The sequence below is a fragment of the Mesoplodon bidens genome, assembly GCF_964165515.1.
Source record: "Mesoplodon bidens genome assembly, chromosome: 6".
Classification (NCBI taxonomy): Eukaryota; Metazoa; Chordata; class Mammalia; order Artiodactyla; family Ziphiidae; genus Mesoplodon; species Mesoplodon bidens.
The window spans coordinates 77,151,074-77,164,936 of record NC_138162.1 but is presented as its reverse complement, the minus strand read 5'-3'; the positions used below and the strand labels follow the sequence as shown (position 1 = coordinate 77,164,936).

The following is a 13,863-nucleotide window of genomic DNA, read 5'->3' as shown; positions in this document are numbered from 1 at the left end:
CATTAATACTACATTGAACAGTTTTTTTAAAAAAACTATACTTGGATCTTGAACAATTATCTTCATCACTATGAATATTTATTTTCTCTGTAAAACAGAGAAACTACTACAGAAATTCAAGTTAAAGAATCCAGTTGACAGGATGCTGGATGACAAAATAGCTTATTATAATTAAAAACTCTATTTTCTATTAACAGGAGTAGAAAAGCTGAGGATTCTTTAAAATTTCCTCAATTCTTCAGGAAAGTTTAATCACTAGACTATTTGTTTCCAATACTGGTTTTATGCTACCTGAAGGTATAGCTAATTATTTCAAAGAACAACCAAATTCTCAAAAATAAATCAACTTCAGTTCACTGAAAAGCGGGTTTCAACAGTATGTACATCATAATCCCATTTTAATTTAAGTAAATTTCATAAGAATAAAGATTGAATGTGCACATCTCAAAATATAGACAGTTGCAATCTTCAACTTGGAGGGCTCCTATATTTAACTTTTTTTTGACTTTTATAACATTTTGCTATTTTCTATTTGGCTTATATTCTCTATAACAAACATTTTAATAAGGAAAAAGTTACAAAAATATTTAAGTTCAGTCTAATGTGAATCATAGCTATATACCAAATGAAGTGTTCAGGCAGGATTACAAAACAACAGAGTACCATATTCTAAAATGATAGGGAATCAATCACCTCCTTGCAGTCTATTATTTATGTTAAGATCATCTGTAGCAAATCTTGGGGTGGAGGGAAACCTCCCTTTTAAACCCAAGATCATATTTAGTGACTGTTGTCTATCCCAAAACTCTTTTCCCATTAGCAAGAATGTGCTTAGGGTAGGCAAACCAATTTAAATATTCATAAGTCTAAAGAGAACCCAATTAGGAACATACAGGTATTTAAACAAAAAAATGTTCTAAATGCCAAATTGCAACTATTTCCATATTTATTCCTCTGTTGCTCTGAGTAACAGTGAACAGTTGAATCAACTGAATTACTGTTAAAGAAGGCAGGAAGTGAATCAAATCTTTTTTAATAATCATTTTCAATCCCAAAGAAATTGTATGAGAACAAGAAGATATTTTTAAATGTGAACATCTTCCAAGTTCCTTACAAAAAACTCCTGTGCTCAGCACTCACTTTATGCTATAATATAGTTTTTTTTTTTTTTTTTTTTAAGTTAATTTATTTATTTATTGGCTGCATTGGGTCTTAATTGACGGTGGCTTCTCTTGTTGCGGAGCACGGGCTCTAGGCACGCGGGCTTCAGTAGTTGTGGCTGACGGGCTCTAGAGCACAGGCTCAGTAGTTGTGGTGCACGGGCTTAGTTGCTCCATGGCATGTGGGATCTTCCCAGACCAGGGCTCGAACCAGTGTCCCCTGCATTGGCAGGCAGATTCTTAACCACTGTCCCACCAGGGAAGCCCTATAATATAGTTTTAAATAGAGAAAAGATCTTCCTTGACTATGTTTTTATGTTTCTGTTTGTTTTGTTTTTATATCAATAATTTTCTTTTTCCATTTAGCCAGTAATCAATATATACTTTAAATAAATGAATACCTAGAAGCTTCATTGATAAGGCCATCAGGTTTTTCTTCTGCTAAATGCTAAATAAAAACAAAGTTTGAACAAAAGTTACTGTGGTGTAACACATAACCTAATGTCAACACAAAGGATTTTACTTTAGGGACTCCTTTCTTGCCTCTAATAAAAACTTCAACAAGTTCTATTACTGAATACCCAGATTCAGGACTCACTTTTTTATCTGAACGCATTTTCTTCCTCACTTGTAATTTTTTCCCTACAGTGAACCTGTGAGGTGTGAGGGCTTAAACTTTGTCCCCTGACGTCTTCTTTTTCGTAAATGGAAAACCCTCCAGATTTAAATAATGTCATAAAAACACAGCACATTATAGTTCAGATTTTAGGCAACTTCCTTTTTTACAAACTGTCTTTGTTCTAAATATCCATTATTACTTATTTTAAAAAAAGAGAGATAACCACTGGAATTGTACTTTTTAAAAGTCTACTAGACTTTCCTCCATCCTACCCCACCCCCCAGCCCCCACCACAGAACCATACACACTATGAACTCACACTGGGTCCTTCCAATTCCCTAGAAACAAATCAGCTGTGGGTGGGACACAGCCCTATACCCAGCATAAAGCAGGTTATCATTTTGAAACCCACACTTGAATGATTTGGCCTCTCTGGGCAACTGTTTAGTTTGCACCCTGCCAGAGTCAACCTAGTGCCAAAAAATACTTTGACGTTGACTTAGAAGCCCACGAGGTCATTCTGGTCACTCTGGAAGTAGTTATTATTTTTCCAAAATCCTATTTATATCCCTAAAGTCACCAATGTCATAAGGTTCTTCTCTGAAAAATGTTCCACCTTCATTACCTTAACCCTCAATAGATGTTTCCTGTCACAATAAAAAGCTGCCTACTGATGTCAGAGGCAATTCGATTATATAATACTTTTTGTATTTGAATTGAACTCCACAAATTATTAAATCCTTTTACAAACATTATCTCATTTAGCCTTCATAATGATTATGGGAAATGGCTATTCTCAATTTATAAAAAAGAAGCTAACTCTAGCACTGTCACCATCACGGGATACCTTACCATAGGGTGATTTTTCAAAAATGAAAGTGGGCTCAATAGAAGGAAAATGAATATAATTTTTAAACCTTTATGAAAGCTTTTTATGTCATATAAAATCAGTCTTGCAAAGAGCGTTACACAAATGTTAATAACGACATAAAAGTATATGCATAAAGATTACCTAAAAATTATATTCAAAATTATTTCATCAGATTAGTTTTACAATTCATGAAGAGGTAGATCATTAAGGTATTTGGATAGTTTGGGACCTAAGAGCAAGTTGGTAATCATTTTATTTAATAGTCTTGGTAAGATCTATAGAGAAAAACTTTTTTTCTTCTAAAAGTTTGCCAAATTCTATTTTTAGGGAAGCTAGCCTAAACTAAAACTAAAGTAATGATGTACTGATCTCCACTTTAGGTACAACCTTATAAATTTAACTGCAGACCGACTCTGAAATTATGGAAGTCACAGAACTTGAAGAATACTGTATCAAAAATTGTTTCTTGTCAAAAGACCAATTTACTATTTTTGCTAATTATTGTTGGCCTGAGGCTATAACAAATCCTTTCATTACGTCCTCTAGAGAATAAGGGCTATTACCATCCCAGGAATAGTACCCGGCACCCAGGTTCAACAAATACTTATTGAATGAATTCTAGTTAACACCTCCTATTTGTTGACATAGATACATGGATGTTGTTATCTGAAAAATTCTACATAACATGCAACAACAACTCCCTTTCTTTTCAGCAGTAAATCTGTTTAGTAAAGATGTATTTTTAGCAAGGTATCTGTCTCTGAATGATCCTATAATATTGAAGTTCTTTTAAATTTTTAAAATATTTGCAAAATATTGTATTTTTGACCTTTTGGGAGATTTATTTGTATATGAATTTGGGACTTTTTGGTTGTGAGCTGAAGGTGTATAAAAAAGATATGGTAAGAAAATTAGAGATTTGTTTTTGAATATCCATACCTAAATGTAACTAATAAAATAGTATTAATATTTTCACAAAGTAACTCATGCTTTTAACGCACCTAATCTAATCTCCAGAAGATTAGAAATTTTCACTCAAAGCTAACGGGGATGGACTAACATTACATGACCTCTAGGAAGTCAAGAAGTATCAAAAATAAAAACACGTTAAAATTCCCCAAAATAAAAACCTGCCAATAGGTACAACTCTATTAAGAATATGATATGTAATAAACATATTAAAAAGCAGAAGAGATAAATGTCCCTGTTCTATGCACATATGAAGGCTATACAAACATAAACAAATAATAAATGCACACTAACATTTATTTTCTCTGGATATCAGCCCATTTCCCTTATGCAACTTCTTACCTTCCCAAGTCAAACTTTGCAAAAAGACAAAAACCGATGTCTGGTATTCAAAAGGACATTCTCCAGTAGTACATTATACACCATTAGTCATTAAGTCAGATGACTCCCATTTACAAAGTGAAAAAATGGAAATTGTGACATTCTATTTTACCTGTACAGGCAATGAAGGAAAAATTTTTGCAAAATTTTTTTCAAAATATATTGTGTGTGTGTGTGTGTGTGTGTGCGCGTGTGTATCCCCAACAGATTCCTCATCTCTGCTTAGAGACTGTGGCTTTTGCTTATATATCAAGAAAAAGACCAGAAAAATTTTGGTACTAAATAATCCAACATATCAAAAAGGTTAAGGTTCCACCCTCTAACTTAACTTAGCACAGCGTAAGAAAGAAAGGAATCCTTTGAAATAACACCATCGTATGACATAACTTCATTAAGGGCTTTTCTGCAGAAACAGAAACAAGCTGGACTGAAAAAAAGAAAGAAAAAAACACTGTTGTTGACCAAAGTGGAAAGAAATCTAGTGTCAAAGATGTCAGTGACATTTAAATAAAAAAAGAAGCAGCAGCTATTTCTTTCCAACGGATTGGTTATAGATCTAACACTATTTTAGCTTTTAAGAAAAGATTATTGGGCTTCCCTGGTGGCGCAGTGGTTGAGAGTCTGCCTGCCGATGCAGGGGACACGGGTTCGTGCCCCGGTCCGGGAAGATCCCACATGCCTCAGAGCGGCTGAGCCTGCACGTCCTGTGCTCTGCAGCGGGAGAGGCCACAACAGCGAGAGGCCCGTAATGCAATAAAAAAAAAAAAAAAAAGAAAGAAAAGATTATTGCATAATGTCAGTCTATTTATTTTTCTGGTCTTTTCCAAGCCAAACTGTTTTCTGACTGAATTGTTTCAACAGCTTGTGCAATATAACAGAAGAATCAAAAAGAAACCTCTGACTTGACCTTTTCTGTGTAACTTCATTCATTGATTCTATTGCATTAAATGCTGTCACTTTTGTAGAACTGAAAAGGACAATATCAGTAGCCTGGGTGTCAAGTCCTGAGAATAGAGAGCTGTCATTTGAAGTTGTCCAATTCTTTGCCCATGATTAAAAAATGAATATTTCAGATCAATGGGTGACAATCCCATCAGAGTGATAGCCCATGATATCAATTACCACTTCAGTTTCAATTTGGCTGGCTGGCCACAAGGTACCATTTCTCAGCTTTACTTCTGATGGGCTGGCTCTGTGAAGCATGACACCCTTAAATTGCTGCCCATTATCCAAGTGTCATTACTTGTACTGCCTCAGAATTCTCTGAATCACAAGCAGCTACTGAGGTCAAGCTTTGCAACCAGAGGAATTAGACAAGTTGGCAAATCCTTTATATAAAGGAAAAGTTATTTATTTGGCACCTGACTTAGAAAATCTGAAGTTTCCATTATCCTGACAGTATGTCGGTTTTGTGTAGGTATATTGATTTAATAATTTAAGATGTTTTATCAAGGTGGGAGGGGGTTAAACGTTTGCTGTGTCTGCATTATTCAGAATATTGCTTTGTGGGTTTTTTTGGCCTCTATCACACTCATGGTAGATTCTATTTAACTCCTTTCCACATCCAAATATACATATAAAATTATTCCCATAATCATAAATACATAAAGAGTTTGATTTTAGGTCTGGTACTGTAAGTCTATCAAAAAAAAAATCCTACTATCCATCCTGAAGATATCCCAAATCTGGCAATAAATCTATATAGGAGATGGATTCAAACATGCCCTTTAATAAACATTCAGAGTGAAGAATGTGACTTTTTTTTTTTGCCTCCTCTGTAAACATTTTGCTAGAAATATCATGATTTCAGAATAGTTGGAATATTTCTGAGTAAAAACTGTAATATCTGGGGTCTTTCTTTGGTTCTTAAGACTATTAATAAATTTTGACTTAAAAATCTAAAAAGGAATCATCTCCCAAACTTCTCAAATTAGGGTGCTCAATCCCTGAGGAAACTGAAGGGCCAATGAAGAGGTACTGGTAACCATTTGACAAGTTTGCCATACTAATTAAAGGTTTGGAAGAAAAAGAAACTTGTTCAAATTAAGAAATTCAGATATATTGTCGGGTAGAATACAAAATGGACATGAGTTTTTAAGCATTAAATTTAAACTTCTAAGAAATGATTACTTTGGGCACTATTCATATTGCCAGACTGGGTCAGGAGATAGGATAATTTCACTCTCTTCTGCCTCTAGTAATTTTTCACTTGGAAAGTTGAGAAACACCACTTTACTTTATGTGCCAACATGCATTTTAAAATCTTACTAAGTGCATTTTGTGAACTGAAATTCATTTAAATGCATTTCAGGACCTTGCTAGTCGCAAAACATTCACAGCAAGATGCCTTTTAAAGGAGAGTTTCTCCTCCCTAAACCTAGGCATAAATCCTGATTACTTCAAAATATGGGAAAGCAATATATTTTTTAAAAACTCAGTCATCTGCAGCTTGTGTCTGACAGCAGTTTAACAAGAAAAATAAGCTCTCATACGCTTTATCAAGCTCAATTTCCTCTATCAAACAGAAAAACTTATCAACATTGGGGCTGAATCCTAGTGAGGGGTTACACATACCCAAACTTTATCCTGTATTATCCTTATTACAAAATATTACACTTCAAACTTTTATCACATCAAGCCAGAGAAGCAGAAAATAAACATTTAACTTAGAAACACCAAATAATAATTAAAAGACACATACAAATTTCATCTATTGTTCAGGATACTTTTTAAAAATCTATTTTTTTTTACTGTATTTGCTTTATTACTCTTCATGCTTTTTAAACTTCCAAAATATGATATATTAAGTTAAAAATGTAACTCACGGGCTTAACACACACAGTTTCTGATAATATTACTGCCACTTTAAAAAGTACTATCTTTTATATTTACAGTATAGAAATATTTTTGTTAAGGATATTTCAAACAGACACAAACATAGAAAAACTAATATAATCAATCCCCATATAACCAGCTCTTAAATAATTAGTAACTCATAGCAATCTTTCAACTTACATTTAATCCATATTTTGAATCCACAACAGTTATGATACCTACAAAGGAATAAATCTTTTAATCATCTTTATATTTAAGAATTAAAACTAGTCTATTTCAGTTCACAAATGTCACTCAATAAAATACTGCTTTTTCTCTTGCCAGCACAGCAATTTAATTCAATTCCGTTAGTAAGCAGATGCATTTCAAACATGAACCTAGCACTATTTTAAGGCACTAGATGGGACATAATAAAAACAAATATTTAAAATTAAACAAACAAATAAAAAGGAAAATAAGATTTCTCTGGCCTTTAAAAAGTTTACAATCCAAAACATGAGACAAATTTCATAATATAAAGTGGAATGTGATAAATTACACAAGACAGCTTATCTTTATTTTCACATAATCAAAATCGAGACTTTTCTTATTTAAATTATTGCTTAACAAATCTGAGGCATCTTAGAATATCTCTCACCAATTTAACTCACACAACTGTTTTATCTAAGGTGTAGCTGAGTTTCCAAATGATCAATTAGTTTGGCAGTCTCTGAATTTATATGCTAAATAATTTTTTCAAAGGACAACAGCTGAATGAGTTTGATGACGCCTAAGGAATTTAACCAGCTACATTCCATATATATTAGGGCCAAATGATGAGGCCCAGCTTCAAAAATTCTTAAAGTTCACCCCTTAGTCTATGAAAAATATGGTCTACAGAAAGGTGAAGAATCAGGTGTGGGGTGTTGCAGGGAACCTATGTGCCTAATCCAGAAGGTTTCTAAAGTGTCTTAAATGAAGTCTACAAATAAGATTGCCCAAAAGTGTTATGGTAAAGAGAGCAAGGGGTAGGGGGCTTTGTTTCATTCTTATTTTTAAGGGAAAATGAAAGCAGAAATTTGATCCTCATACTATATATGTTATTTAAAATAAAAAGCTCTAATATATACTAAGCACGTAAATTAAACAACAGGGAATATAGAAAATCTACATAGTATTTTAAAAGGAAAACCTTAATGGAAGCACTAAACTGGTAGTTGAGATTATGATTGAAATCTAGTTCTACTACTGTCTGGGGCTTTAGAATCAGTATGAACAAAGACTTATTTCATCATCAAACTAAACAAGCTTAAAAAGAGTACCAATACAAGGAATTAAAAGTATAATATGAATAAACAAAAATGATCTTAACCATAACATTAACATTTTACTTGAAAATTTTTTTAAAAATTCATTTCTAAACTTACCATCAAGATAAATATCAGCCCCTAATTCAGCATCAACCCAAAACATAGAAGCTACAGCACCTGAAAATATATGATAATATTCATCAAATAAAAATATTTCTTCAAACTAGGAAACAAAATTCTATCCATAATGTTTTAATTTGCCCCAATGGAATTATCAGGCAAACACATATATGAATTAAATATGGGTTTTCAATCTTCTTAAGGAAATTACAGTCATAGAACCATTTACTATTTTATACCCATTTCTTCCCCTCTCTCTACTTCAATAAACAAAAAAAAACCAACTCTTATTACATACAAACCCAATATCAAGCTTTCACCAATGCCATAATAATTTACCAATAAATAATATCAAATAATTTGGGCAGAATGCCTGTGTGCACACAGGTCTTGTTTTTATTTTACCCCTCCTGAATATAGTAATCATACAGCTCACAAATAATTAACTCCCTAAAGGAAAGCAAAGCAAAACATAGATAAATCCAAAATCACCTGTCCGAAAATTTTTTTAAATTTACTTGTAAGTTTTACAGAAGAATAAAAGTAAAATTATACACTCTATGTCCTTACTAATAAATCCTTACACTATTTATTAGTACTGATATAAAATTTGGAAATTTGTTTTAATTGAGGAAAAATAATTTCTAAATAATAAATTAAAACTTGTTTTTGACAGAAACTGGTTCAATACCAAACCACACACCCTGATTAGTATGCCACAACACAAGAAAAAAGAAAACTGACAGTAAAGAAAGAATTTGATTTTTCAAAGCATCACAGGTCCAGTTAGTGACAGAGCTGTCTAAAAGGATGAGTCCTGGGGAAAAACAAGGAAAACTGAACTCATTCCAATGTCTAAAGCTGTCCACCTACCCTGACAAGATGTGGTCTCCCAAGCATCACTCTGTGTCAACAATGAAATACCTGTCAGCAGTTTACAGTGATTACTCATGCAGGATACAGCAAGGGCCACAAGATCTAATGGTTTCCTGATATGTATTGATTTTTTCCCAAAAACTTAATAGTTTTCCAATTTGACTGAAATAGGATTTGTGAGTAACAGGGGCTGAATCAATGCCTGTCCTTTCCAAGGAAATTACTTTACCATGACAATTATTTAGCTTAGAACTGGAGAGTGTCAGTCTTCTAAACAGGAAACAACTGAATTGTCAATAAGAATTTTCTTCACTTACTTGGCTAACAACATGATTTTAATTAATGAAGGAGAAAAGTAAATCTATTGTGAGTATCATTACTCCAAACAATAAGTTATTTTTTTAAAGTATTAATTTTTTTCACTCGGTAAAATGCCCAGCACTGTACATAAATCTTTTTTTTAATTCATTGATTTCTACTCGGAGAGCTTATAAGTCCGATAGTTAACATGTGCCTAGTATTAAGCTGAACTGTAAGAGTGTATTAGAGCTTTTATTCTAAATCTGATGTGTATCTTTGGCTTAGTACTTACCAGACTACAAAATAAAGAACTACTTAAAATTTGGATGCAGGTGTTTAACAGGGGGAGTAAAGACGAGAGAATGAAGTTAATTAGTGATTCTAAACCCAGGGTAATTGTTCTCCCCAGAGAATATTTGGCAATGCCTGGAGAAATTTTTGGTCATCTCAACTACACGAATGCTACTGGCATGTAGTAGGTAGAAGCCAGGGATTCTCTTAAACATCCTACAATACACAAGATGGCCTCCTAAAATAAAGAATTATTCAACCCAAAATGTCATTTGTACCAAGGTTAAAAAACCCTGAGCTAAATTATAGAATCTCCCTTCTTCAAAACCTAACAAAACAAACAATAAAAATAAACAAAATAAAATTTTGAAAGCCAAATTTTATCAGCAGCAACCAAATATACAACTTCCTGCCATAATTTTTGGATGATAGTAAAAATAAAAAACACAAAGTTCTATGTGATGTATGATAGTTGTTAATTCTACCCCAATACTCAACAAGAGGTTATAGATAAGTAGTTTACAAAATCCTAATATTTATCAGAAATAGCTTTCAAAATGGTGAGAAGCAGAACTGAGGGAGAAATAAGCAATACAGGAAAAAGCCAACAAAGAAAATTCAAGGGTAAAATTTTCTAACCGTCTCCACACTTTCAGGGGAAGGGGTTACTTTCTAGGGCTCAGAGCAAAATGAAGAGAGAAGTCTGAAGCTCAAGCATGTCCCTGAAAAAGGTACGGGAAATCTACTCATGAGTAGTTTGAGCTAGTACCGGAGGGGAACACTTGATATTGTAGGAGAGCAGAGCCTAAAAATCATATTGCCCATCTGGCTCTCTCAATCACTTCTTTTCTCTCTGCTTCCTCATCCCCGCTCCCAGCAATACTCAGCTTTCAAACTAAGGCTCAAGAGAAAAACAAGTTTAGGTAACATGGGTAGGGTATTTAAAAAATTCATGAACACCTCATCTAAGTAGACAGTTCTCTGAGCCTCCTACATCAAGCATAAACACGGTGAAAAAACTATGCACATGTTACTACAGATTAAAATAAGCAAAAAGCAGATAAAAAGAGGGATAGAATAAAATGAACAAATGAATGGGGAATACAGATGGCAAAGAACCTGTTCTGGAAGGAAACATAATTGAAGAAACCAAAGAAAATTCCTAAGGGCTTCTTTATAATAAGAAAGATAAAAACAATATAACCTTAATTAAAAACAAGCTCTAGGGAATTCCCTGGCAGTCCAGTGGTTAGGACTTGGCGCTTTCACTGCCGTGGCCCAGGTTCAATCCCTGGTCGGGGAACTAAGATCCCACACGACGTGGCTAATAAATAAATAAATAATTTTTTAAAAGATCAAAAAGAAACAAGTAAAACTAGTTTTTTTAAAAAAGTAAAGAGCTTAAAAAAAAAAGGCTCCAAAGCAAAATAAAACAGAATAATATGAAAAGGTAGTTTATAATGCGGAAGAAATAAAACTTAGGGCCAATGTACCATTACTTAATCAATTAATTCATTTAAAACATCAACAGACATTTGTGGAAACAATTACGGGCAAAAAGGAAGATTTGAGATGATTACAGTAAATGCAGAGGCAAAAGATACATCAAAACAATTAGAAGATAATAAATATGGAGAACAAAAGAAAATTCAATATACGAAAAATTTGTATCATAAAGAAGAGAACTCAATAATTTGACAGAAAAATTCTTCATGGTAATAAATAAGGAAAATATCCCTAAATGAAGCACTAACCCTACAGACTAAAGAGTATATTGTAATCCAGGAAAACATGATTATGAATGACACCTAGATGTATCTTGGTTATATTACTGAACTTTAAAAATAAAGAAAAATTTTTTCAGGCATTTTAGATGAAAAAGCAAGTCACTTTCAAGGAGGCAGGAAAAAAATCAGATTTTTCTACAGTAAAATTTATTGCTCCAATATAATAAAATAATGACCACAAAGTTCTAACGAAAGTGTTCTCTGAGGATATTACCTCCTGCCAAGTTGTTTTTCAAGAATGAAAACCACAGGCAGACATTCTCAAACACTAAAGGAAACAACAGCATTGAAACTCAAAGAATACAGCACTCACAAATCCTTCCCGATGAAAAGAGAAAAATACTGCACGAGGAAATCCAGCCAATCAAAAATACTAAGAGATCATGACGCAACATTTTCAAAGTTCTGAAGGTAAGAAATTGTGATACGAAAACTTTATACCTAGCCAAGTAATCCTTCAAGTATATATATAAAAAAAAAGACAAGCATTCTCAAGCAATGAAGTATGCAAGATCTAAAGGAATACAGCACTGAAAGCTTGAAAAGATTACCTGACCATGAAATTCAGTCAATCAAGAGATTGATCAACTCAGGAATGGAGGAGCCATAGTGCTGGTAAAACAGTTTAAACACAGGACTAAACAAAGTATGATAGAATATAAATGTTAGAAACCTTGACAACATAGCAAAGAATACAATGAACCAAAACCAAATGGGAGAAGGCGGAAGTGTTTTAATTCTCTCATCCTTTATGCCAGAGAGTCAATAGGTACTACCCTGAAAATTTAAACATGTAATTTAAAAAATAACTTGTCCAATTTATGTTCTTTATAATTTTTTCTTTTTTTTTCTTAACTCATATCTCTTACAGTGAAGCATTTATCTGACATTCAGCAATTCTTTCACTTCTTTCAAGTCCTCTTCTTTTAGGGTCAAGTAGAACTACATTAATAATTATTTAGAATAGCACAAAGAATGTGATCCTATTTTATAAAATTACTTCTGCATATTTACACATGGAGCGGGGTTTCCCAAACTTATGCATGTGTAAGAATCACCTGCAGGGCTTATTAAAACAGATTGCTGGGTCCCACCCTTAGAGATTCTGATTCCATAGAGCTCAGATGAGGCCCAAGAATCTGTATTTTTCCCAAGCTACCAGCTGAGGCTGATGCTGTCATTCAACATACCACAGCAAGTAGCCCTGGCACGGAGAAATCCTTGGAATAAAATGTACCTGCTTGTATTTTACAGTAGTGAGATATAGGGCAACATTCTTTTAACTTTCTTCTTTGTATTTTCTTAGTTACTGTTCAAATTTTTTTTAATGATCAATGTTTCATTTCTACCCAAACAATAAAAATCATTATTCTAAAGAAAGAAGAAACATCAAACTGTTTATACCTACAATTTGTACAAAAGCTCTCTCTGAGATTTTTATTTAATTTTTACTTCCTCTGAAAAGCTAAATTGTGTTTTAGTAAATTCACCTACTCTCAAAATTACAAGAATTTTTCTCTATGCAGTGGCTACAATGAAAGAAACTGATATTTTCTATTTCAAAAAGAGGCACACAATACACTTTCCCATCTTACCAGATTTAAATTAATATTTAACATCAATGTAATGGTCCAAGTCCTATCATCAGTCAGACCCCTTGGAAATGTATGAAAAATCCATGCCTACTCTAAGGACCAAAAGAGCCTAACTCAATCCTAATTTGAAAACATAGGGACAATGTTATTACATAATACTTCAAAATAAAGTAACGATTACATTTGAACCTTCAGTACACTCCAATATTTCTTTTAAACAATTATGACCCCTTCAATAAATTATTCCCGAACAGTTCTTTAATACGGTTTTATGGTGCAATGCCATAGACCCAGATCAAAAAAGAAATAATGGTATGGGTCAGCCTTACAAAACTAAATGTTCTGCATACTTGGAATAAAGATGTTAAGGAACAGAAACCCATTGTTAGAAACAGGTAGACTTTGTGTAGCTTTCAACAGGGAAGTTTGGATGTAATTCCATTCAGAGGTAAAAATTTCATAGATAATCATTATTAATTGCACACCAGAAAAAAAGGCTTGATTTAACTCTCTGCCTTATGACAATATTTACAAATAAAATTATTTCAAGTTTAATAGTAGAAAAACAAAATGCTAACAATTAATTTAAAGGGAATAAGTATTTCTGGGATTTAACTCCAAAAGTCCTTAGATATCTCTAAATGACCCTCTACGAAAACTGGATTAAAAAGCAATCAGAATTAAGATCTCTGTAGAGCAGAACCAACCAAATATATACTAGAAGTAGAATGTCTCCTTTTTCCCTACATTTTATTAGATTTTTCTAATAT

General features: G+C 33.0%; 1 protein-coding gene across 2 annotated transcripts in view; it reads right to left on the bottom strand.

Moving 5' to 3' along the window:
- The window catches only part of LOC308619233 (zinc-regulated GTPase metalloprotein activator 1B), a 44,287-nt gene that overhangs the window by 22,670 nt on the left and 7,754 nt on the right, over positions 1–13,863 (bottom strand). For both annotated transcript variants that reach the window (XM_081237857.1, XM_081237856.1), the window contains exons 5-7: positions 8,242–8,301; positions 7,016–7,053; positions 1,562–1,608 (exon numbers count right to left, since the gene is read on the bottom strand). In XM_081237857.1, the coding sequence (XP_081093983.1) occupies positions 1,562–1,608; positions 7,016–7,053; positions 8,242–8,301 (145 nt within the window). The remainder of the gene's footprint in view (positions 1–1,561; positions 1,609–7,015; positions 7,054–8,241; positions 8,302–13,863) is intronic.